The sequence below is a fragment of the Callorhinus ursinus genome, unplaced genomic scaffold (genome assembly GCF_003265705.2).
Source record: "Callorhinus ursinus isolate GAN/ISIS: 27379988/994484 unplaced genomic scaffold, GSC_fseal_2.0 scaffold47, whole genome shotgun sequence".
Taxonomy (NCBI): Eukaryota; Metazoa; Chordata; class Mammalia; order Carnivora; family Otariidae; genus Callorhinus; species Callorhinus ursinus.
The window spans coordinates 5,524,862-5,551,299 of record NW_027397109.1 but is presented as its reverse complement, the minus strand read 5'-3'; the positions used below and the strand labels follow the sequence as shown (position 1 = coordinate 5,551,299).

Sequence of the window (26,438 nt, the reverse complement as noted above, 5' to 3'; positions counted from 1 at the left end):
TTAGGCAATTGTTTCCTAGATATGAGAACAAAATCACAAGCAACAAAAGAAAAAAATAGATGACTAAAAATTTTTGCACTTCAAAGTCATCAAGAAAGTGAAAAGATGATCCAGAGAATTGAAGAAAACTTTCGCAAATCATATATCTGATAAAATAATTGCATCTAAAATATATAAATAACACAATTCAACAATAAAAAAGACAATCCAATTAAAAATGGACAAATCAGCTGAATAGACATTTCTCCAAAGGTATACAAATGACCAACAAGCACATGAGTAGATGCTCAATCAGGGAAGTACAAATCAAACCACAATGAAATTCAACAAATGGTAAATACATACAAAAGGATGAGGTTGGACCCTTACTTTATACCACATACAAAAACTATCTCAAAGTGGACCGAAGACCTAAAGGTAAGAGATAAAACTTTAAAACTCTTAAAAGAAAACAGAGGAAAAAAGTGTCATGATATTGGATTTGATGATTTCTTAGATATGTCAAGAAAAGCCCAGGCAACAAAAGGAAAAATAGATAAATTGGACTTGATCAAAATTAAAAACTTTTATGCATTGAAGACACTATCAACAGAGTGAAAGACAGTCCAAATAATGGGAAAAATATTTGCAAATCATATATTTGATAAAGGAGTAATATCTAGAATATATATACACGTATGTATTTATACGTGTGTGTGTGTGTGTGTGTATACACACACACACACACACACACACACACAAGCTCCTACAAATCAACAACAAAAAACAACCTAATTTAAAAATAGGCAAAGGACTTGGTGATATGTTTCTCCAAAGATACAACTGGTCAATAAGCACATGAAAAGATGCTTAACATCACTAATCATTAGGGAAATGCCATTCAAAATCATGAGATAATTACATCATACCCATTAGAATAGTTATTATTAAAAAAAAAAGCAAATAAGAAGTGTTGGTAAAGATGTGACAAAATTAGAACCCTTGTACATTGCTGATTGAAATGTCTAATGATACAGTCATTGCGGGAAACAGTATGGTGGTTCCTCAAAAATATTAAATACAGAATTACCATATCATGTAGCAATTCCACTTCTGCCTATATATTCAAAAGAATTGAAAGCAAGGACTCAAAAAAAAAATCGTACAACCGTGTTCATAGTGGCATTATTCACAATAGCCAAGAGGTGGAAGCAACCCAAAGTGTCCATCAGTCGACAAGTGGATAAGTGAAATGTATTATGTATATACAATGGAATTATTCAGCCTTAAGAAGGGAAGAAATTGGGTTTTTTTGAAGATTTATTTATTTTAGAGTGAGAAAGCATGCAAGCAATGGGGAGGGACAGAGGGAGAAGGGAGAGAGAGAGAATCTCAGTCAGACTCCCTGCTGAGTGTGGAGCCCAACACAGGGCTCAATCTCACAACCCTGAGATGGTGACCTGAGCCAAAATCAAGAGGCTTAACCGACTGAGCTACCCAGGTGCCCCAAGAAGGGAAGAAATTTTGACACGTACTACAATACAGATGAAACTTGAAGAAATTATGCTAAATAAGCCACTCACAGAAGGGCAAATACTGTAGGATTCCACTTACGGGAGGTACCTGGAGTCATCTCATTCATAGAGACAGAAAGGATGATGGTTGCCAGGGGCTGGGGGGAAATGGGAATAAGTAGTTCTTGTTTAATGAGTCCAGAGTTTCAGTTTGGGAAGAAGATAAGTTTGGAAGATGAGGGTGATGGTTGTCCAAGAGTGGGAATGTATTTTATGCCACTGAACTATACACTTAAAAGTGATTAAAGTGGTAAACTTCATGGTTTGTATCTTTGGCCACGATAAAACAAAACTACAGGGAGATACCACTTTATACCCACTAGGATGACTATAATCAAAAAGACAGACAATAGCAAAAGTGTAGAAGGATGTGGGGAACTTAGAACCTTCACGAACTACTGCAGGATCGCAAAATGGTGCAGCTGCTTTGGAAAAGTCTGGCATTCCTCAAATTGTTACACATACAGTTAACATATCATCCAGCAATTCCACTCCTTGGAATATACCCAAGAGAAATGAGAACATCTATCCACAGAAAAATTATACACAGATGTTCATTGTAGCATGATTCATAATAGCCAAAACATGGAAACAATCCAAATGTCCATCAACTGATGAGCTGATAAGTAAAATGTGGTATATCCATGCAATCAACTATTATTCAACAATGAAAGGGAATGAAGTACTGCTATATGCTACCACATACATGATTTTGGAAACGTTATGCTAAGCAAAAGAAACCAGTTACAAAGAACCACATGTTATAGGATTCCACGTATATGAAATGTCCAAAGAGGCAAATCTATAAAGATAGAAAGTACCTTAGTGATTGCCTAGGGCTGAGAGGGATGGAGGTAGGGGACATGGAAGATGACATCTGAGGCATATAGGGGTTTCTTTTGGGGGCAACTAAAGTGTTCTAAAATTGATTGTGGTGGTGGTTTCACAACTCTGAATATCTTGAATTTACTCCTTACATGGCTGAATTATATGGTGTGTGAATTATATCTCATTGGAACCGTTAAAATGTTCTTCCACTTAACTAATGTGTGACCTGGGGCAAGGCACTTAACCTCTCTGTGCCTCAAATTGTTCACCTGTAGAATGGCTTTATGTAGGATCATCATAAGGATCAAATAAGTTGAATCATGTCAGGTGCTGAGAACATTGCCTGGCGCAAAGAAAACCCTGAAAAAGGATTAGCTGTTTTAAGATCTAGAGAAACCATTTTTTATTAAGTTTCTTATTTTAATTCCAGTGTAGTTAGCATACAGCATCATATTAGTTTCAGGTGTACAACATAGTGATTCAACACTTCCATACATTACTCGGTGCTCATCATGATATGTGTACTCTGAATCCCCATCACCTGTTTCTCCCATCCTCTCACCCACCTCCTCTAGAGAAACCATTTTTAAAACATTTTCCCTTAAATTGTATTTTAGCTAAGTGTTAAAGTCCTTCCTTCCTTCCTTCCTTCCTTCCTTCCTTCCTTCCTTCCTTCCTTCCTTCCTTTTTTTGTCTTCCCTTCCCCAGCAAATGAGAACTAACCACAGTGATTCAGAGACCTTTTCAGGAAAACATGGAACGTTCTCACACCCTGGCCAATCACCCATCTTGATTCTTAGGGCTGGACTAACAGACTCAAGCCCATAAAAGCTCACATTCACAGACTAGCATACTTGCTCCTCATTATGCCCTTCAGGTTTTCATTTCCTCCTTCAAAAGACAAATATGTGAATAATATTACTTTTCGGGGAAATGTATATGAGAACTCATAATTCTCAAGTTTTAGACAGAGAAATGCTGAGTTGAAACGGAACGTGCAGCTGTAAGGCGTCCCTCTTGTCCCCCCGGGAGAACATCACAGCTGAGCTCGTGCAGTCTCAGCCTTTGCCCCTCGCCCCGCTCCTTCTTTCACAAACATCTGTTCAATAAAAGCAGCCACGTATCTTCAGAGACTATAAATGGCACATGTTAAAATCTTGTTTTGATTGTTGTCTTAACAGAGTGGCTGGCTCCAATCTGCCTCGAGCTGTAAGAGCCACTCGGGCGGATGGGAGTCTGATGCCGCCTACAGCGCTCCTTGGTGTTTTGGGGAAGGGGCCCCGGGGGTCCAGCTCTTGGCCAGCCAGCCTCTGCCATGTGTCCTCACTCCCAGGCATGTAGCACACATGGCGCCCTGGGGAGCGCCTTGTCATCTATGGGAAAGCAGAGCAAGGTGTCTGCACTCCCTTGGCCACACCCGCACTGCCCAATGGACAGCAACCCTACACCCGGGAGGATGGGAAGAGACCTGCATCCTCGGGGGCCTCCTCTGGGCCAGCCATCTCCCCAGGAGCTTTACCTCCCATGCATTTAGCATCGCTGGGCGTGGACCCTTATAGCAGTGATCACCCAGGCCAATCCTCCAAACAAGCCTGTAAGATAAGAACACTGGTACCGACATTTTACAGAGGAGGAAACTGAGGCTCAAGCACTGACCTGCCCAAGGTCACACGGCTGGCGAGTCAGTGGAGTGAAGACCCAAGTCTGGGTCCTGAATGTGCGCCTCTGAGAATCTGAGAATGTTTGACTAAAGTCCGTGGGCACCCCTGACTTAGAGGACATCATGCTGAGGGTGGTCAGATGTACCCTAACCAGAACCATAATTGTATAAGTAGAGAACAAAGCCCCTGCATTCGGACACAGAGGACCCCCTCCCCTAATAACTGGTGGGCCTTGGGCCAGCCTGGCCACCTCTCCCAGTGGTTTCTCCATCTCTAACACAGGACTAGCCAGCCCTGAGCAGCCTTCCTCCAGGAGCTTTGGTGGTACAAATCAAGATGGCGGTGGGAAAGGACCGGGTCACAAAGCAGAGGGTTCACCTTGCCCTCACAGAGTACAGAGCTGACCCTCCAGAGGGCAAATGTGAGCCTGTGCTTTCAAGCTTTCTCCTCCTTCCTTCTCCTCCTTCCTTCTCCTCCTTTTCTTCTTTCTCCTTTCTTCTTTCTTTCTTCTTTTCTTCTTCTTTTTAAGATTTTACTTATTTGAGAGAGAGACAGAGATAGAGAGAGCAAGAGAGAGCATGAGCAGAGAGGAGAGGGAGAAGCAGGCTCCCCGATGAGCAGGGAGCCCGACATGGGGCTCGATCCCAGGACCCTGGTATCATGACCTGAGTTGAAGGCAGACGCCCAACCGACTGAGCCACCCAGGCGCCCCTCTTCAAACTTTCTAAATGAAGAGGGAGAGCTTTGATCTGTCTGGCCTTCCAAATCAGGTTTCCTGAGTCCTTCCTGACACTTAAGGATGGACAAGATCACTCTTATCAAAGGCCAGACCCTTTTTCAAAGTAGACTAACCAACTGACCCAGACTCTGCCACCAAATCCCAAGGGAGAGACAGCGGCGAGCCCTGACTGTGTTCCAGCCTTCCCCTCACACATTCTCGCTACTCACCCAGTCCCTGGCCTCCTACCCCTGCTGGCCACCTGCATCTTGGATATTGTGCGGGTCTCTGACAGGTCACCTGCTCTGCCATCTGGCCCAGGATGACTTTTCCCAGCGCTTCTGCCAGTGGGCAGGGGTTGCCCTTCTAGACAGACATGTCCACGAGAGGAAGCTCCCAGTCTGTTCTGGCACTGCTCCTTGGGCTCTCAGTTCTCAGCACTTCCTTCTCACACAGAGGTCCTCTCTCACTCATGCTTCTTCCGTGAGCAGCCATTTGCCCAGAGGCCCAGTGAGAAGAGTGAGATGTCTTCCTTACCTCTACCGTGGGGACAAGCCTGGTTCCCAAAGCTTAGGCATTACCCCAAGATTGAGATCTATGGAGCCCACTGTGTAGGCACCGAACCAGATTTGTTTGAAGAGCATCCACAGAGTTTCTCTTCTCCACCCTCATTCAACTGAGCATTCACAGCACTGGCCCCCCCTTCTCCCGGGGGCCTCCCCCCAGTCAGCAACACCTCCTTGTGGATAAATCCAGAGAATACTTTTCAGGCCTCTTCCAACCCAACCCTGTCTGGCATCTCTTGAACAGTCTTGCCGGTTGCCCCTTCCCTAGCTCCTTATTCCGAACATAGATGCTTGCATTCCCAGCCCCTGCCGTCGGTCCTCTGTCCTCTTTTCTCCCTGTAGAAGCTCCCCAGGTGAGTTGTTCTTACCCTGCTTTCTACCATGACCTTATTTCTGGTGACTTACCACCCTGTGTCTCCACCCCAGACCGCACCCCTGACTCCAGAACTGAACCTTCAGACCCTTCCCAGCACCCCTCAGCTACCCAGTGGCCACCTCAACCTGACATTCTCAAACCCTTCTGCCCCTAGGCCAAGTCTTCTCTCTGCGTTCTCCATTACGGTGGAGGCATCGGTGGTATCCTCTGAGCCCGTTGGAATCCTGAGCTTGGCTCTTTCCCCCTTTGTCTCTGACCCCACATACCCAAAGCCCTGTCAGCCTCACTCTTAAAGAGTCTTATGTCAGCTTTCCATTTCTCCACTACTGCCTTGGTGAAAGCCATCATCTTGCCCCCCAAGGCTCATGATTACCTGAGACACCAAGGCAACTTCTCTTCCACTCCCCTTTAGGTACTCTTCGAGAACCAGCCATCCCAAACTTGGCATATCATGGGCAGGCTCTCTCTGTGAGAGCATTGAGCCCCGCTGCTTTGGTTGGCCAACTTCACCTTGGACCCAACTCAAGCTCCATTTCCTCCACAGCACTTATCAGAGAGTGAAGAGATTGTCTATTTATATGTTTCCCTTTCCCCCAAGGACCACACATTTGCCTGAGCCTTGTGAATGTGGGGACACTGAGCCAAGTGCCCCAACCCTTAGTTGAGAACTTGGCATAAAGTTGACACTCATGTGTCTGGGGGGACATATAAACCAAGGTTGAACAAAGCAAGTGTACTTTGCACAGTAGCTATTCTCTCTTTAACCTGCCCTGCAGCTTCCTGGAGCTTCTGAGCTGTTTCCCATCATTCTTTCTGTGCTGTGATGTTTTACAAGTAGCCTGTATGATGCCAGCTATTCCGGTTATCACAATTAGGCATCTTGTTTCCTTCCTTTGGTTAATTTAGCTAATGCACATATCCCTGGCACAGACGTCAGCACAGATTGGTGCTCAGCCAATGCCAGATCCTTCTTACTGATGCATTTTGGAGATGGATAAAGGTGACGAATCCCATAGACACAACGCTTGTTAGCTTGAGCACCTCTGGTATTGAAATACATCTCACACTATTATTTTTTTCAGTTTGAAGTTGTTGAAAGTAAATGACCTACCGGTGTTCTCTCTCTAGTCGTCTATATTTGGGATTCACTTTATATTCAACATAAAATAACCGTGCCAAAAGAACGGGATCCTGAATAGGGCGTTCTTTCTTTGTAACCACTAACTCACATTTCAGCAGATTTCACAAGATCTTTGCCTGATTTAAATCTCAGCCAGATCAAGATGTGAATAGAAAGTGCATTTTGATTAGAAGCTGAAATTTCTCAGAACTGTGAATGGGATGGGTGTGGGGTAGGCAAAATGATGCCCCCCCAAAAAAATATGTCTATATCCTAATTCCCAGAACTTGTGAATATGCTGAGTTCCATGTCAAAGGGAAATGAGGGAAATCAGAGGGTTTCAGTTGGAATTAAAATTGTACTATGGATTGAATTATAGCCCTCCCCCACCAAAAAAAAAAAAAAAAGAAGAAGGAAAAGAAGATATTGAAGTCCTAATCCTCTGTATCTCAGAATGTGACTTTTTTGGAAATAGGGTCATTACAGGTGTAATTAGTGAGGATGAGGTTATACTAAGTAGGGTGAGCCCCTCATCTAATCTGACCAGAGTCCTTCTAAAGACAGCTGTGTAAGGACACAGAGACACAGGGCGGATGCTATGTGAAGACAGAGGCAGAGATTGGAGTAACACGTGTACTAGTGAAGAACAGCAAGGATGGTCAGCTGTCCTTAGAACAAGGAGAGAGAGGCATAGAACAGAGCCCTCAGAGCCCTCAGAAGGAGCCAACCCTCCCAACACTTTGGTTTTTGACTTCTGACCTCCAGAACCATGAGACAGCTCTCTGGGGGTTCAAGCCCGCCTAGCCTGGGGTCCTTTCTCCAACAGCCCTCGCAAACTAATATGGGTTGCTAATCAGCTTAGCCTTAAAATAGATTATCCTGTAGCATCTGCATGGGTCCAGTGCAATCACAGAGGTTCTTTAAATGTGGAGGAGGAGGACAGACGAGAACGTTGGAGGGATATAGCATGAGAAGGACTTGACCTGACACTGCTAGCTTTGAAGAGCACAAGCCAAGGAACGGGGGGCAGTGTCTGGAAGCTGGAAAAGGCAGGTCTTCCCAGAGTCTCCAGAGGCAACCAACCCTGGTGGCAGCACCTTTGTTTTAGACCGGTGAGACCCATGTCAGATTTGCAACCTCCCGAAGTGTCAAATGCTAAATCTGTTGCTTTGTGCTATTCCCTTTATGGTCATTTGCTACAGCAACAATAAAAAAAAAGAAAGAAAAGAAAAGAGAAGAGAAAAAGAAAGAAAGAAAAGAAAAGAAAAGAAAGAAAGAGAAAGAAAGAAAGAAAGAGAGAAAGAAAGAAAGAAAGAATAAATACAAGGTCTCAGGTAGGATCTGATTAGAATGATCAAACTTGAAGTGTGTGTGGAGGAGCCAAGACTCTTTCCTGCTGGGCAGGAAAGGAATCCGGTCCTTCGTGACTCCAGAGCAACCAAGGCGGGGCGGCCTGAACTATAGAAGCGTTAACAGTGGCTTCCTCAAGAATTCGTTTTCCTGCTTTTAAGAAGATCTGCGAACTCAAACTTAGCTAGTACACGTCACTGTTAAGGTTTCCAGGGGGCACAAGTAAAAAAAGAAAAAAATCAGACTTCAGTTGTCATTGTCACATGAATTGTTTTATGGAACAGCAGTTCCTTTCTCAAATTCCTGGACTTGGAATTAATGGGGTTTTTCCTCGGATGTTTACTTGCATGGTGATGTCCCCTGGCCATAGACTGGCATCCTGCAGCTGTGTACTCATTCTGGTGAAGTGGTTTCTTTCAGCCACCAAAACCAAAGTTTCCAGAAAGTGTTATTTTTTTTTTTTCTTTCCTCCCCATACCTTGCTGAGGTATTTGTCAAGATCGGGAGAAAAAAAAAAAAAAAATCTAGCTGAAAAACAGCTCCGATCACCTGCAGCCTGTGTGTGCGGGGCAGCATCGGTCCCCTAGCCAGCTCCTCCCGCGTCTGTCAGGGCTGCCCGCGCCAGTGGGTCTGCATGGATGCTCCACGGCTACAATGTGGCTGCACGGAGCTGAGCACCAGCCTTGTTTCCTGTCTCATCCTTGCCTCCTGGGCCTGGGGAGACACCTCACTTCCTTGTCCCTTTCTCACATATCTACTCCCTGTTTCTAACCATCGCTTCTTTAAAATTAAATTGTAGTGAAATACACATGGAATTTACCACATTAACCATTTTTAAGTTACAGTTCAGTGGCATTAAGCACGTTCCCGGAGCTGTGCTCCCATTACTACCGACTCTCTCCAGAACCCTGTCCGCCTCTTGGGCAAGGGCGGCTCTGCGCCCATTAAACACGAGCTTCCCATTCCCTCCAACCTGGCAGCTTCCATTCTACTTTCTGCCTCTGTGAATCTAACTCCTCCAGTTGCCTCACCTGAGTGGAATCATTCAGGACGTGTGCTTTCGTGACTGGCTTATTTCACTCAGCATAATGTCCTCCAGGGTCACCCATGCTGCAGCCTGGGACAAGATGTCCTTCCTCTATAAGGCTGAGTACTATTCTGTTGTACGTACTTAGCGTATCTTGTTCATCCATGTGTCCACCAACAGACACTAGGCTTGCTTTTGCCTTTTGGTTACCATGAATAATGCTGCCATGAACAGGGGCACCAAATATTTTCCCATCACTGTTTTTATTTTAGGTTTTTATTTAAATTCCAGTTAGGGGGCACCTGGGTGGCTCAGTCTGCCTTCAGCTCAGGTCGTGATCCCAGGGTCCTGGGATCGAGGACTGCATCAGGCTCCCTGCTCAGCAGGGAGTCGGCTTCTCCCTCTCCCTCTGCCCGTCCCCACCTCGTGTTCATTCTCTCTCTCTCTCTCTCTCTCTCTCTCTCTGTTTTTCTCCTCTCTCACACAAATAAATAAAATCTTTTAAAAAATAAAAATAGATAAGTTAGTTAACATACAGTGTAATGTTAGTTTCAACTGTACAGTATAGTGATTCAACACTCCTATCACTGTTTTTAAACCTATCAAGTATTAGAATGACAAAGGGCCCCTGAGTAAAACAATATGCAACAGCTGAGTTTATTTCCAGTTACCTCTGCTTGTACTTTAAGGGTCTGCTCAGACATCGCCTCCCCCAAACTCACCCTGAGATGGAGTGAGGCGCCTCCCTATGCCACCACAGCCCTATGCTCCCCTCTGCCTGGGCAGTGAGCCTCGTTCCCTGATGGTGATTGGCCGGCTGGTTGTCTGTCTCCTGAGGCCTCGTGCCGTATTTGCATCTGTATGTCCGCAGCCCTGTGCGGAGCTGGGAATTTGGAGCGGGAGAAGGAAGGGCAAGGGGACAGAGAGCTGGGAAGGTGCCCTGAGCTGCCGCATGTGGGACTTGCAGGTGTGGAGTGCATTCGTGCCCCATGTGGGACTTGCAGGTGGGGAGTGCATTCGTGCCCCCTTCTCACCCCATCACCTTGTCCGTGAGAACCACAGCGGTTTTGGGAGACTGCCTTGGCCTCAGACAGGGCTTGTTTTGAATCTGACAGTAACTAGCCCTCCAAGGAGGGGAGCAGGGGGAGCCCTTTTACCCAGCTCCCGGAGACAGAGAATTTCCCCCTTTAGGGAGCAGGGCAGACCATAGATCAGTTTTGTGCACGTCTGCATGTGCTTAGGGCTCTGTCCCCCATTCTCCTGCCAGACTCTGGGCAATGGCAAGGAGGGACATTGCAGGGGGTCAAAGGATTCTTCTGGAAAGGGAAGGTGGGATGCATGGGCTGTTTTGCGTTCTGTCATCCTTCTGCAAAGCACCTCAAAGGCCCAGGAGACACCAGAGGCAAAGGAAAGAAGAACAGGAAAGAAAGGTAACCCCTCCCAGCTCTACAGGAAGCTGATCCCCGTGGGTCTGACTTTCCCAGTCTGTGATGCAACAGGAGGGATAGGAGATGTCTGAGGGAGGACTGTTCAACCTCTCCCAGCTATGCCCCATCCCCTCAGCTGCCCAGATGTGACCTTTGTGTAGACCAGAGTCAACGGGCATATTCCCTAGAGCCCATGCTCTGGTTGTGTGCCCAGAGATGGAGATGCTGGTGCCCCCTGGCCAACGGCAACGCATGCCCACGGGCAGGTGACATTCCTGTGAGTAGGACATAGAGGTCCCGCTTCCCAGCTTGACCCCTGGGAAGCACAGAAAATACAAAAGAGAAGTGGGGGGGATGCCTGGGTGGCTCAGTCAGTATAAGCGTCTGCCTTCGGCTCAGGTCATGATCCCAGCATCCCGGGATCAAGTCCAGCATTGGGCTCCCTGCTCAGTGGGGAAACTGCTTCTCCCCCTATCTACTGCTTGTGCTCGCTGTCTCTCTCTCTCTCGCAAATAAATAAATAGCATCTTTAAAAAAAAAAAAAAAAAGACAAGAGGGGGATAGAAAGTTCTTCTCACAGTTGAGGTCAACGCAGGAGCACTGACCAGGTCTCAAGCTAGAGCCCGACATTTGTATTCACAAAGTCAATGGCAAAAGGTCAGGACAAAGGAGATCTGGCTGAGAGTCAGTTCAGGAGAGAAAAAGAGAAATCACTGGGGCTAACAGAGGTGCAGTCCACTTGCTTAAAAACAGACAGTGTAGAGCTGAGCTGGTTTAATGAAACCAGAGCCTCCTTTAAAGAGGGGGGAAAAAAAATCACATTCTCTCCTGCTGCTTTCAGACCGCATCTGGGCCATTTTGCCCACGACAAAGCAATCCATTTTGAGAACAGCAGTGACTGATGAGAGAATTAGAACGGAAGGGATTCAGAATCTGCCACATGCAAATTATTTTGATCAAGATAAGAGAAAGCTTAAATGGGGGAACAAAAGAGCTATCTTCAAATATTTGAGAAGGCAATCATGTTACTCCAAAGACCAGAATGAGGAGAAATGGGTAGGATTTGGTTTTGTTCTGAGAGTGTTGTCCAAGCACTTGGCAGGTGCTGAAATGGGAGCAGGATTTGCTCACCTCTGGGACTTCATCATCCCCTACTGAAGAGAGAAGAACAATTGCTAAGAGTTATACAGGCTTAGGTGTGCCAGGTGTTGGCGTAAGCAGCTTACAGGCGATATGTCCCTTGTCCCAGGGTAGGCACAGTCACTTCCATCCCACAGCATAGGCAAGGGGTCTGGTTAGAGGAGCTTCTCTGCAGTTATTCCCTGGGGGCATGGAGGACAGTGATGAGCTCTACCAAGGGGACTGGAAGTCAGAGGAGGTGGCCTGAGCTTGCCCTAAGGGACAAGGAGGAACAGTATAAGGGTGGAGGGAGGGGGCCTGGGTAGCTCCATCCTCTCAACATTTAGCCCAACCACTGCCACCACCCCCAGCTGGTACAAACCACTCTCATCTCCTGCCTGGACTGGTGCAGTAGCCTCCTCCCTGGTCTCCTTGTTGCTGCCCTGTAGACTCGTATCTGCCCAGAGCCAGAATGACCTTCTCCAAGCCTGGAGGGCACATCACTCCTCTGCAAACCCTCTGGGACTGCATCTTATTCAAACAAGAGCCACAGTGGCCAGCCAGGGCCTGTAGGATCTCACCCTGTCCTCTCTCATGTTCCTCTCTCTGCCCTTCCCTCTGTTCACCCCTGAGCAGTTGGAAATCATGGTTTCTCAGGACACAAATGGGGCTTTGAATGCCCTTTTGGGGACACAAAAGGACTCTCTCCTCCTTCGGTCCCTGCACGAGCCTCAGATCCTCTTAGCTCCCAGGAGCTCACCACTTGACAAAATGGCTGAATCCATTGATGGCTGGCTCTGATAAACATTCAGTTCTCCCTCATCAGTTGGAACAGTCGTAAGATCCTGAAACCAAATCTGATCGTGCCATCCTACTGTTTAGAAACGTCAGTAGTGTCTTCCCACTGGCAGCGTTCTTGAGGGGACACACTGGGTGGTGCCAGGCCTCTCTTCATCTCCACTTCTAGCTTACTTGCTCATTCATCCATCCCAGCATGGCACATTCACTGAGGGCTTCCCATGTGCCAAGCACTGTTCTAGGTTCTGATGATGAGGCAGGGAACAAAACAAAGCCCTGCCCTCTGAATCTTACTGTCCTAATGGGGACAGACAGTAAACCAAGGAATGATATATGATAGACTACATATAGTGTATAACACAATAGACTATATATAGTGTATATTATATATCATACATGAATAGAGAAGATGCCACATGGTGGTAAGAACTTTAGAGAAAAGTAAAGCAGTGTAGGGCAGATCAGGGAGGAGGTGAGGGGTGAGCACATAAGGTGGCAGGGATGGCCCCACGGATAAGCTGACATGTGAGCAGAGCCTGGAAGGAAGCAAGAAAGTCAGTCATGTGGTTCCTTGGGAAAGGACTTCTGGGCAGAGGGTACAGTGGGTGCAAAGGCCCTGGGGAAGAGTGTGCTGGCAGAGCTGAGGAGCAGCACGGAGTCCGGTGTGGCTGGGGGAGGGGTGAGCAGAGGGAGGGGCAGAGAGAGGAACATGAGAGAGGACACGGTGAGATCCTACAGGCCCTGAGGCCAACCGAGACCCTGGTCGAACTGGGGTCACTGAAGTGGAAGGCACGTGGGCCAAATTTTAGTGGAGCACTTTCACCAGCTCAGTCTTATCTCAGCCCGCGAGTGGCCTCCTCAAGAGTGACAGTCCCCACCCAAGAAGGCCTCCACTCTTTGGAAAGCAGGGAGTCCCTGGTCCAGGTGTGTTCAAGCTGGTACCCGGGCGTCCTCCGTCAAGGGCGGTACCAGTTAGGTTTTGTTGCCGTGACAGACCACCCCAGCATCTCAGTGGCTGACAGCAGTGTCCTGTTATGACAGAGCTCAGCTGTCAGAGCATCCCCTGTGTTGGGACCTGCTATTCTCATGGCAGAGGGCAGGAAACGGAGAGAAGCAGAGCCAAACCACATAGTCACACTCAAAGCTTCTGCTGGGACATGGCCAGCTTCATGTCTGCTGACACCCCATTGAACAAAGCATGGTGCAGACAGGGGGTGGGATGTGTAATCCCACCACAGGGAGAGTGACCGCTCAGGAACAATAATTCAACCTGCCATAGAGGTGTTGTGTGCAGAAGGATTTCTGTTTTGAATAAGCCATTGACCCACTCAACTCAAGGGACTCCCTCTGCTCTAATACTTCAGAATTATTTTGAAAGTCAGTTGCAAAGCTCTCTGCGTCCATCTCCCTCCCTCACACTACAGGCCCAAAATGCCATGATGTGTCTGGAAGGCCCTCCAGGGAAGCTGGCCTCCCCACCCAGTTACTCTCTCACTGTCTCTCCTCCTCCTGGACAGGTGGGTGGCAGGCCCATGGAGCCCCTGCTCAGCAACCTGTGAAAAGGGCATCCAGCATCGGGAGGTGACCTGCGTATACCAGCTGCAGAATGGCACCCACGTCACCACACGGCCCCTCTATTGCCCGGGCCCTCGGCCAGCACCAGTGCAGAGCTGCGAAGGCCAGGACTGCCTGTCCATCTGGGAGGCATCTGAGTGGTCACAGGTGGGTGCTGGGCTGCCTTCTCCACAGGGACCCCAACACGGTGCCTTTCCCTCTATGGTATTTGTGACTCAAACCCAAGTATCACAGTGCTTGCCAGCCCCCAGATAACTAAGATGTGTTCTAGCTCACATATTCTTAAATTCCATCTGAGATGACAGTATGGCTAAACAAACATGGGTAATGTGTTTTTGATCATATATATGTTTTTGATAATATTTACCACAGTTCGATCCCATTTCCTATGAAAATTCTCACATAAAGATGGATGGATGGATGGATGGATGGATGGATGGATGGATGGATGGATGGGTAGATGGATGGATGGATGGATGGTTGGATGGATGGGTAGATGGATGGATGGATGCATGGTTGGGTGGGTGAGTTGGGGGGTAGGTTGGTAGGTAGGTAGACAGACCAACTGACTAACCAACTGACCTAATTTTCTTTTGGTGTATTTGAATTCTGGTGCGATCAGTTGGGAAGGTGGTTTCAAAGGCTTTCTTTGAACTCTGTGTCAGTCTTTGTGGATTGTAAGAGGCAAGCAGACACTGGGAGGGACAGTTTTTGTGTACAAGTTGGAGTCATACATCTCATGCCATAAAACATTTTGGAAAGAGGTCAATTAAGCGTTAAGTTTTAACTTGAAAGACTGATTCTGGAAATATTTTATCTTTGGTAGTATCATCCTTCAAGGCTTTGCGTTGACTTTGCATTAATGATTTTGACTGTTTGGCCATAAAATAAAAGGCTGAATAAAGGGCAAGTTTCCCTCAGGTCCTCCATCAAATGTGTTCTAGGAAAGTCAGAAAGGCTAAATCCAAGACACTCTTCAGTGTGGAAAATATTTTTAAAGTTCCTTTTTTATTGCCAAACAGTTGGAATTATTTTGAATAAGAAAGTATTCAGCCCATTCTTAATGAACGAAAAGTTTGCCCTTGGCTACTCAGAAATGGGGTTTACTTTTCAGACAGATCTTGACATGTACCTGTTAAAGACCTGAATCTTCAGCCTGCCCTTTATGATATTTTAGGGGAAAGAGAGAGTTTAAAATTTTGATCTTTTATATGTACTTAGGACTGTAAGTTGAACATTCAAGGGACCTCTTTTAGGGAGGGGGACTACTTGTTGGAGGGGTAGGGTCAGGCATGCAGTCTCCCACCCCCACCCCCATCCCCGCCAACCCACCTTGAGCCTGAGGTTCTTGATCACCTGGCTCTTGATCCAAACAAGATTTATGTTTTAATCAGATCAAAGCCATAAATTTTCCATTCAGACTCTTTCTCATAGAAAAAAAAAAATTTCCTTACCAAAATAACCAAGCCTGACATTATCAACCATCACCATAGTATTAAAGAACACCAGATTGGAAAATGTGAGACAACTGAAGCAAGATTTAAAGAAATCTCTCTAATTTCACGTCTCTATCTCTGTGTGTACCTGATCCTAATGCTGAAATAGTATCCATACCAATCAGTCTCCTTCTGGCTCACCCTAGGCTCGAGCCAAATGCCTCTTTCTGAACAGTCCAACTTGGAATCAAACCTTGCCCTCATTCACAAGATGCTCACCAAACTGGTATTTCTACTGCTTCACCACATGCTGAAGCCCCTTTAAAGATTTTGTTTATTTGAGAGAGAGAGAGCACAAGCAGGAGGAGGGGCAGAGGCAGAGGGAGAAGCAGACTCCCCGCTGAGCAGGGAGCCCACCATGGGGCTTGATCCCAGGACCCTGGGATCATGACCTGAGCTGAAGGCAGATGCTTAACCAACGGAGCCACCCAAGCGCCCCAGTGCTGAAGGCCCTTTAATGTTTCTTCTTCTGGAAACAAATGGGTTTAAATTTCTCGTGGCAGAGAAGTTTATTTTATTGAGGAGGTTGCCTTTATATAGCCAGCAGTGTTGATCAGCCGTACTGTCTACCCCCCAGCTTCTTCCCAGCTTTGTTCAAATGAGGAGCAGATACTTCCCCGCTTTGTTTGAATGAGGAGCAGATACCAGGAAGGAAGCAAAAGATAGTGACTGTCTCCTGTCCTAGGTCCCTCCAGAGGAAGCCCCACCTTCTGGTCAGAAGGGCTGAGCCTGGGTTTGGTCAAGAAACAGGCTAGACATTATAGTGTTTGAAATTCAAGGGAAAGGGACAGGGAATGCAGAGTAGAGTAAGACAATGCAGGAACTCTGGCAGAAGTGGTAAGTAGGCTTCTAGTTGAAGAAAGAGCGTGGGTGTGGGTGCTGGTGCCAGGGAGGAGCCCACAAGTCAAATGGTCAAGGCAGAGCTAATGAAATGGTCAGGGAGCATCACCATGCAGAAGAAGCAGAGAGACTGACCTTCAACTCGGTAACCCAGGCTCTCAGCAGTGGCCCTCCCAGCCACAACCCATCCTGCCCAAGAGGATGACACCTGCTCTGGACTGACCCCTTGCATCCAAGATCCTATAAAGCCAATCCCTCACCCACACACAGGACCAAATGCACATGCTCTCCAGCTCCCCCCAGATGACACCACAACCAGTTCTGAAGCATGTGTATTTCTTCTAAAACAAGCCAATCTAAGTTAGTCTCAAAAAAAAAAAAAAAAAAAAGCCTCGGAGAGTTAAATTGAACTCATCGGAAAAATAAAGCTACATAACATTTTGGGATAAATGTTAACAATAGAACTATAAAGAACAACTTTTGTCCTGTAGGTGCATTTTCTCAGGGGACACAGTGGAACTTTTTTGGAAAATCAAGTTTGCTGTGGCTCAAGAATATCTGCTGTATATTTCTGGTAAATCAAGCTTAAGTATGAAAGCAGATGCTCGATTTGTGAGGGCTCCATTTTGTGCCACCACAGCGCATGGGCTGTCCACGCCATAGCTCTAGGACCCAGCTGTTGGGAGCCTGGGGCTCACTGTGTCTCTACCTCTGGGCAGAATGCAGCCTTCAGGCCAACATCTCCGCAAGTTACATGTTTGCTTCCATGGTGGAGACAGGCAGGGCTTCCGTACCCGGCAAATAAGAGGGAGAGCTCCCTGGGTTTGCAGGCCACGTCACCTCCTCTTGCTGGCCGGATCATGCACAGTCAGTCCCATCCTCCCGAGGTCATAGGTCTGCTCTGCCTGGGCTTCCTTCTGCTTTGTTTTGAGGTGGCTAAGCACTCTCGGAGCCCGGTGAGGTCCCTCCCTGAGTGCAGGGGGAGCACGCCAGGAGCAGGCTCCAGATACACCCCGCAGGTCCACCCTGTTTACAGCTGTCACCCCACCTCTCACCCCGTCTGCCGTGGGTCTTGCTGCCTGAGGGCGTGGGAATCTTGAATTCTCAGGGCTCGCACATGATCTGTCATTCCTCAGGCCCTCTTTGGGTCCCCTCACCACACTTTCTCTTGCAGTGTCTCCCGGGAAGTAGGTAAATTACCACAGGGACCATTGCTCAGTGATGTTCTTGGCATCCACACTTAACACATTCACTGCAGCTCTCTACAAGAGCTTGCCAATGGCCTAACATGAAAGTCACCTGTGGCTTGGGTTTGCGTCTCCCTGTTTTCCACCCTGAGCCTCTGCTTTTGCCCCAGGCTGGCCCAGGCAGCGTGTGTGGAGCTAGAGGCCAGCTCGGAGGAGTCAGGGGCCTCAGGCATCTTTGCCTGGGTGTCCTTACCTGGCTTCCCCTGGCCCTGTCCCCTGCTCTGCTCGAGGGTCCACCAGCATTTGCCCCTTGAACTTCTCCACTGCATCAGTCTTTTGGACCTGGTAGCAGGCCACTAAATTCCTAGTTTGGTCTTCTGGTACCTCGAGCTCTCCCCGCTCCTGTGGCCCGCCCCCATCACTGGCCACTTGGCTGGAGTCACAGCTGGGACCATGTGCTTCAGACTCTAGAAGCCCAGCAGCATCGTCATCCTTGCGTCCCTGGCCCTGGGGCTGGCACACTGTTGCGACTTAATAGGCCTTGATGACCTTGAGCTGAACCAGACAGGATCAAACATCCAAACGATGTCTTGCAGTGCTCGGCCACCTGCGGCAAAGGGACCCGAAAACGAACTGTGACGTGCACCAACTCGCAAGGAAAATGCGACGCGTCCACGAGGCCCAAAGCAGAGGAGGCGTGCGAGGACTACTCGGGCTGCTATGAGTGGAAGACTGGGGACTGGTCCAAGGTGAGTCCTGTGGGCCTGCGTCTCCACCCTGCCCAGCCACGCGGGGAGCTCTGCAAGCAGGAGCTCAGCAATCACATGGGCTTCCATTGCATGAGGCAGTCCCGGGCTACCCAGGCTACCCAGGCAAGTTCGCTTTCTTTCCAAGCTCTGCACCTGCCCATGACCCTGTGCTGTGTGCATCCAGAAGGAAACCGAATGCCCCCCAAAGTACGGAGCAGGGTGTCCCGGATCCCAGTTGGCTGCCCTGTGCTGTGTGCAGCCTGTGCCCCAGCATCCCTCGGGGGGCTTGACCATTGGCCACCACAAAAGCCTCGAAAACACAGGGGAGCCTTGGCTGAAACGGACGCGGAGGGGGGTCAGGGGCAAACAGCTCTTCCCTTCACTTTCAGGACCCCTGGGTGAGGGCCCAGACGATGCAGGGGCAGGCAGGTGGGGGCTCTGGGGGCGGGGCAGAAAGGAAGAGCCATCTTCTAGAGCCTGGCCTGCAGCCCGGGGTGGGGGTGCAGAGAGCGTGAAAGAGCACTGCAATGTAAATCAGATGTGAAAACTTCTTTGCTGTTCAGCTCTTCTTTTATTCATGCCCCTAGTATCTGTGAACCCATTACCTCTGACGCCTGTTTCCTGGTGTGGGGGGGGGGGAGCTGAGGTAAGTACCGCTGTCCCACGTGAGCACCAGCCAAGAGGCCTGCTAGGGAACCTTTTCCCAAGAACCATAGAATTTCTAGTGACATTCGCTAACGTCTGATTTTCTAAGGAAAATTTCTAATGGCAGCAGAGGGTGTTCGTGTTTCTTTTTTGGTCTTCACAACTGAAAACTCCCCGTTCACTTCTCTTGATGTCTCTTCACCCCAAGTTTGCAGACTGGTGGCCCAAGGGCCCCCAGTTTTTGCGTGGCCTGCGTGATATCATAAACATTCTGGAATTAGTTACTAACATTTAAAAACAGGGCGATTTCGCCTGAAAATCTGGATTTGGGGCCCTTGTCTGGAAATCTGGCAATGTGGTGATGTGGCCTGCATCCTCACTTGGCCACCGTGCCCTGGGGCCGAGCAGGCCTGGTGCCTTTCCCCAAGCCCTGGCCCTCTCCCAGCCCCCCCACACTCCTCTAGCCACTATGCGTTTTGATTTAGCTGCCTGGCCCAGGCAGTAATTTGGTTTGTGCCTCTGCTTTATGGAAGGAGAGATGGTTTGGCCATTAGAAAGCAAAACTTAACCCAGATCGGGTCCTCACAGAAGTGCCACCTTCCTGCAAGTGAAAATACAAACTCCTCCAAACTCTTGGAGGGCACAAAAGCCAATTTCTCAGATTCCGGTTTGCCGGCTATGCTAAAACGCAGCTTCTGGATAACTGCGAATTTGGGGAAGACCAAAAACACCTCCTTTTTATTTACTTCCTGATCAGAAGATCTGACCAAAGCAATAGAACTGGGCCAACAGTCCAGTTTCTCCACGAATGTAATAACACGTAGAATGGAGTTGCCAGGATGTCTTCCTTTGGAGGAGGCTTCACTTGAACTTCGCTTGAAGGCTCTTGCAAAACTGCCGTTAGAACCTCGAGTCCTGTGAGAGAGGCATCAAAGGGCTGAGTTACATCTCTGACTCACCATTTAAGGTATCTTAACTTCTCTGGCCCTCAGTCTCTTTATTGCTGCAATGGAGAATCATTAACACTGGCCCTGCCTGTTTCTCAGAGATGCTCAGAGCTTTCAAGGCATTAGTATATGTGACTAAGCGCTTTGACAACTCAGCCCATTTTTCCTGCCCCAAACCCAGCACCCAGTGTTTACGCTGTGGTGAGGCACAGTCCCCAGGACTAACCTGTTCTGATCTCATCTAACTTTGTCTTATCGATCGGAGGGCCCCGCCTTTTATACAACCATGCCACGAAATGTTGTCTCATGGCCAAGCATGTCAGACTCAGCTTGAGAAGGGTCACCAGTGTATCCCAAAGGCCCAGGGAAATGTAAGCGAGCTCTCAACAGTATGGGTTCTAATCAATAAGAAAACATTTGGGGAGTGTTCTGTGTCAGAATTGTCAGAAAACATAGAAGGGGAGCTCCCCAACATAGTAAGAGGCAGAAGACCACTGTCTGGACTCCAAATGTCCAGGTGTGGACTGGAACAAAGCTGTCATTCTACTTGGGGAATTAGAAGGGTCCTGGGGTCACCCCCCACATGCAGCCTGTGCTAGCGAAGGGTGACCTCCATGGTCATAGATATCCCTGGGCAGGAAGCAGAGGGGAGGGGAGGGGCCAAGGAGGGCCTGGGCTGCATGCACCCATCAGAGTTTGAGGTCTACCCCTGCGCCTCTGCCCTCTGACCAGGTCCCTGGCCCTGTTTTCTAGAAGAGACAGTAGATGCTCAGAGATAAAGTGACTGGCCCACAGTGCTCTGGCAGAGTCCAAGCTCCTGAACCCCAGGTCAGAGTTTAGTCCATATGAGAGGGGCTCCGAAGGCCCCATGATGGTACCTTTGAGCCACAGCATGTCCTAGAGATGGTCATTGGCTCTCCAGAGCCTGGGTTTCTCCAGCCTCACCATTCGGGCTTTGAAGACCAGACGGACACTTTTGTTTTCTTAAGTACCATGAATTTCCTGGTGCGGGGAGCTGCAAAACGCCAGGAAATGAATGTGAGTCGTACCTGAGAGGCTCCTCGCCGTGCTACCCCAGATCTGGTAGCTTACGCTCGCCCTCCTCCATTGTTCAAGGGCCCCTCCTTGGCTGAGGAGGCCGGCTTGCCATCCAGCAAACTCCCCCACACACAGTCCACCAGGCAAAGTAGAGCCTTTAGCTGGCCTGCCTCTTTATTAGCCAGGTCATGGTGAATAATGCCTCCCAGCTTTCTGGAAAGTAAGGTATTGGAAGGCCACAGTGCCTGCTTTTTACCACAGCCAGCTTGATCAGTCATCCTTGGCCTTAAAAACAGGAAAGATCGATGGCATGTGATGATCTTGGCTGCCATCCAGGGGCGGTATCTGGTGGCATCAGATTGGTGTGCACAGAGCCTTGGGGGAGAGTACTCAGCATGGCGGGGGGGGGGGCAGGAAGCCCAGCACGTCTGGCCAGAGCCGGGGCCCAGGGCAGACTCCATCTACCAAGCTGAGAACTTGGTCACAGACCCGGAACCGGAAGCCCAGGTATGCATGAGCATACTGAGCAAGCGTGATGGGGCAGGGGCCGCACAAAACTCAACTGTGGGACCCCTACCCTGACGGTTTGCCTCATCACCACTCCCTCCTCCACTGCCATCACCGCGTGGGCTGGCCTGCCCAGTTGTAGAAATCTGTACAGTACAGTTCTAGAAATCTGCCCGTTGCTCTTCCCCATTCCTTCTCTGGAGAACGGAAAGGATGCAGTTCCCCAGAGGGGTCCTTGTCCTCACTCGCTGGGCAACCGGCCAACATAAGTGGATTCCACTGGATGGATGGTACCCTGATATTTACATTTGTTTGGACTAGATTTGCTTTGCCGTTGACCTCTTATCTTCACTCTACGGCTTGTGGACAGTGCCCTTGTCACACACATGGGGTTGGTGCACTTTTAAACCCTCTCCTGTAACCAGCCTCCAAACCGCCCACATGCCAGAATTTGAAGGCTTCAAACAAGCTGCCCAGAAGGAAAGTCAAGAGAAGTCCAAGGGCTGTCAGAGCCTCGGTGTATCTGGAAGCTTTGACATTTTGCCTCCAAGCAATCTCCTATTACTTGGCCCCAAGGTGCTGTTAAGAAAGATAAGCGTGTCTCCAGGGAGGTGACAGACACCGGTCCACGGAGATGGTGCAGGTGCTGTCCTGTACTCACTGAAGCAAGAAGGAGCAGTCATCCCTTGGGAAGAGGCTGGCACCCATCTCTTCCTGTAGCTGGGTGAGGGTTCCTGAGAGCAGCACCCAGGACCGTGGGGAGGCAGGGCCCCTCCTCCAGCCTCAGCAAATGGCTGAACCCCAACCAGGGACCCACGCGCAGGACAGACCTCACATTCCCATTCCTGCTGAGGGCATTATTACTCTCTGCCATGTTTGAAAAATGACCTGCCCTCCTGGGATATCTGCTATTTCCAGATCTGTGCAAATCATTGTTTCCACCCGCTAAATGCTGGGTATTCAACCCGGGGGCGGGGAGATGTCACTTAAAATGGGAAAGGAGGAAATCACATTTCTTTCTAGAATAGCATGACTTTTGATCAAAAGTTGAGATGTTTCAGTTTCAAGACCAGAGGCATAAATCACGACTGAGCTGATGGGATGTTTCTAATTAGAAACAAATTATTCTGGAGGGACTCTAATGGATGGTGTTTTTAGAGAAAACCATTGGCTCTCTGCGTTAAGAGTATGGTGTTCCCTTTCACTGAAGGGATCAAAGTGACCATTGACTTCCTGGTGCCAGTGGAGGTCCCGTGGAAGGGAGATGGTCTGACTCCTAGGCCTCAGTCAGGCCCCAGGTATGCCCCTCACACCCGAGCCCCAGGCTGTGATGTGGAAATCACAGCACCTCCCAGAGGCCTTGGGAGGTCAGAGGAAGAAATAAGCGTGTAAGAGTCTCTGTTCTATACTGTGCTGTCCCCAGACAGCTGGTACATGCCTCCCTGCGCTCTGGGCAGGGAGATGGGGCTTTCAGCAACATGGCCTTAGCAAGGAATGAGAGGGGTTTGCTACAGAAACTGTTTCAGCCCATACCACTTCCAAAGCCTGCACCTACTTTCTTTGGTGGGGCCTGACCCCGCACCCCACTCTGCAAGGCTGGCCTGCCTGCCAAGCTGGGGGTCTGCAACCAAGTCTCTGTGATTCAGGCAGCACTTCCTGAGCTCCTTTTCTCAGGAGAGAATGTGCCAGACCTGTCCTGGGCATGGGAGTGAACAGAGAGTGGACAGCCTGTCTCTGCCATACCTGACCCAGCCTAGGTATGGACCAACAAAGAGCCAACCACCTTAGGCCACACTGAGTCCCCCTGGGCCAGTGTGAACACAGTGCTCTGGGACCCAGGCATCCTCTGTCTGGGAAAGCTATGGATGGGGTTGCTGGTGGAGGGTGATGCTATTTCTTTTGGGCTCAGTGACAATGGCCCCTAACATCCACTAGTGCTTTAGAATTGACAAAGCACATTCACTTGTATCATCTCATTTGGTCCCATCCCCGTTTTACAGATGAGGAAACTGGCTCAGAGTGGTGATGTGGCTTTTTTCCCCAAGGTCACACAACTAGAAAACAGCAGGGCTAAGAGTCTGGTCCCTGCCTTCTGACTCTTAATCCACCTTTCCTTCAGGTTCATAATAATGCCAGAGGCTTAGATTATTAACTTGAAACAGGAGGGAGCTGAACTCTAAGATGCCTGCAGCTCTAACTATCACAGGCATATGCTTGTCAGAAAGTCAGGTATCTACCTGTTTTCTCTCCACCATCACCCCCATCACAACCTGCTCCCAAAAGGGCTTTGTATCAGTCATTCACACTTTAGTGTAAATCTGTTGTCTCTCTCTGAGGTCCTGCCTGTTGTCTACCTTCATTTGTGAAATGAAAAGTTGAGTTCTTATTAAAAAGAAACTTGGACATCAAAGAGGAAGTGTGTGAGGCATCGGGGGTATCGGGGCCCTTTTCTGGACTGTGTGAAACCGTACCACACAGGCAGCCAACCCTCTGCACGAAGACAGAGAGCCAGTCCTCCATTCAATATTGCTCTTAGGAATGTAAGCAGCCAGGAAAAGGAGAGTCATCACATTCCAGTGCTTTTCAGAGCAGGGGCAGAAGGGAGAGAGGGCAGATTACCTCCCTTGGTGTGAGCACTTTGCGTGGGTGAACAGAGCCTGCCACTGGGTCATAGAGTTCCAGAGAAAAGTCTAGAGCTCATACGTGCTCAGTTGAGAGAAATGAGCTTGCTATAGAGCAGAAGAGCCCCCAGAAATTGCCAGGACAGGTGCTTGCATGGAAGTGAGCTAAATTGTCTAATGGCAGATGCCTTTGCCCCCTCGGTTCCCCTGCAGTCCCTCCATTCACCCCGTAACCTTTGTCAAACCAGCTGCCTTTGTGTGGAGCGAGGGATCAGAGAGAGGGGTGGCTCCCCTGCACAGAAGCCTGGGTCTTAGCCACTACCTGGATCTCGCCATTGAATCAGAGAAGCTGTTGCCCCTAAGGAACACATGCGCCATCAGTGACCCCTGAGCAGGGCATGTGGTCAGGAGGACACAGGTCCACATCCCTGCTCTGCTGTCTCTTATCAGAATCCTCTTAGAACAGCTCTTTGAGTATGGCTCAGGTCCCATAAAACAGTACATGCCCTGACCCGGTGCCTGTGCATGGTGACAGCGTACCTAGGAGGCAGGAGACAGGCTCTAGCATTTGCTGGGTGCCTGGGCCTGCCTCCTCCAGCAGGAGTGGAGGGTCTTTCACACAGTCACTGATAGGCCGGGAAAGCTAAGCTACCAGAGTGATCACGGCTCTTGCCCGAGGACAGGTAGTGACAGTGGCCCTGTGGGGTCCTCTGTGCTCCAGGCTCACACAGCACGATCAAAAGCTCTTGGGATCACCAGCCCTTGCAGGCCATCAGGGGTCACCTTGCCCTTCAGGCTCCCTGGCTGTAGGGCCCCAGCCAAAATCTGTAGGTTGGCAGGTTGCAAATTCAGAGACACAGGGAAACCTAAGGCTGAGGCTGAGGCGAGAAAGGAAAAACAGTTTGCCAGGGAGTATGAGTTGAAGGGGTGTGTGTGTGTGTGTGTGTGTGTGTGTGTGTGTGTGTGTGTGTGTGTGTGTGTGAAAGCATTTCCAGTTTCAAGGCTAGAGCAAAGACAGTGGGGATTTTCATTACTGTTTAAAACCTGCTATTTCAGGTTTCAACAGCTTCCGATGGTTGCACAGCTCATGCCAAGTCTGGGGGGGAATCTGTCAAAAATGCTTTTGAAGAGCTTTTGACATTTTACCAGCCAAGTGCCCTTCAGACACCAGCAGAAAGTGGAGTTAGTATGAGGGTCTGCCCTTCCCCCAGCCCCACCTCAGGCTCTGCGAGCCAAAACTGCCCCTGCCCGGGGGCTGGCTGGCCCCTCAGAGCAGGAGACCGGAGTTGGGGCGGGGGGGGGGAAGGCGGCTCACCCCAGAGCCTGGGGAGGAAGCCCGGCCGCCCCCGCCTCCGTCGGAACCTGGGCTTGAGCAAGTATCAAACCTTCCTGTAGCGTTTCCCTCTTCCTGAGGTTTTTACGACCTCCTTTAGCTAATTCTCAAAACACCCCTTTGGGATCTGGTGTTATTTATAGTCATGATTTTACAGCTGGGAGAAGTGAAGAGAAGGAAGGCCTCGCCGCAGAGGAGCATGTCTTGAGGGCCAGGCCCCCATGGGGTGACAGAGACCCGGTTCCTCCCTGCTGGGGAGCCGTGTGGCCCCGGAGGAGGGCAAAGGGGGGGGCGTGCTGGAGCTCTCACTGGGGAGAAGCTGTATGGACGCTCTGGGGCTCCATTCCTTCTCTCTGAAAGGCAGTGCTGTGTCCATGTGGATGCCTTTCATGCAGTCGGTGCGTGTTTATTGAGCACCTACTGTGTTCTGAGCACTGCCCTGGCCACAGCCGTGGTTACTGGGACTAATGAGAATGACGTAAGCCCAGGGCCCAGCACTTGCTGGGGAGGGGGCGTGAGGGGCTGCCCTCACTTCGGGTCGTCTGGCAGGGAGCTTTCCGGCTGGATTTATTACTGCTTCATTTCTTTGTTTCCCGAGTCTCAGGGAGCCACGTTAAATGTTAATGTAATGAGCAACCTGAAAAAAAATCCCCCACAGTGAAAAGAGTGCTTCAAACAAGACCAGAGATGTTTTTTATAGATCTGTTTGCTGGGATTTTTAAAAGCCCCGGAATGGCTTCACAGCAATGCTTGGGGCTAATCCGATGCTAGCAGGAGACACTGTGGTCTCCTCACTGTTTAATTAAAGCCGAGGCTGAGGGGAGGCAGGCGGAGATGGAATTCCTGGTCTGCAGCCGTGTTATCCCAAATGCAGTAAGCTCAAGTTACAAGGGGATGCTGTTCAAAAGCAACCCCTCGGACCTGTCTGGAATCACGTTCGTCCTCAGGGTCAAGTCA

The 26,438-nt window shown here is 49.2% G+C and overlaps 1 protein-coding gene and 1 long non-coding RNA gene across 2 annotated transcripts in view; one reads left to right on the top strand and one right to left on the bottom strand.

Annotated features, from left to right (window-relative positions):
* Positions 1–26,438, top strand: part of ADAMTS17 (ADAM metallopeptidase with thrombospondin type 1 motif 17) — a 359,075-nt gene that overhangs the window by 323,810 nt on the left and 8,827 nt on the right. The window contains exons 22-23 of the mRNA XM_073882500.1: positions 14,061–14,265; positions 18,238–18,390. Of these exons, the coding sequence (XP_073738601.1) occupies positions 14,061–14,265; positions 18,238–18,390 (358 nt within the window). The remainder of the gene's footprint in view (positions 1–14,060; positions 14,266–18,237; positions 18,391–26,438) is intronic.
* The window catches only part of LOC112840042 (uncharacterized), an 8,771-nt gene continuing 2,192 nt past the window's right edge, over positions 19,860–26,438 (bottom strand). The window contains exons 2-3 of the long non-coding RNA XR_003212370.2: positions 20,861–20,997; positions 19,860–19,950 (exon numbers count right to left, since the gene is read on the bottom strand). This is a non-coding gene — a long non-coding RNA (uncharacterized lncRNA). The remainder of the gene's footprint in view (positions 19,951–20,860; positions 20,998–26,438) is intronic.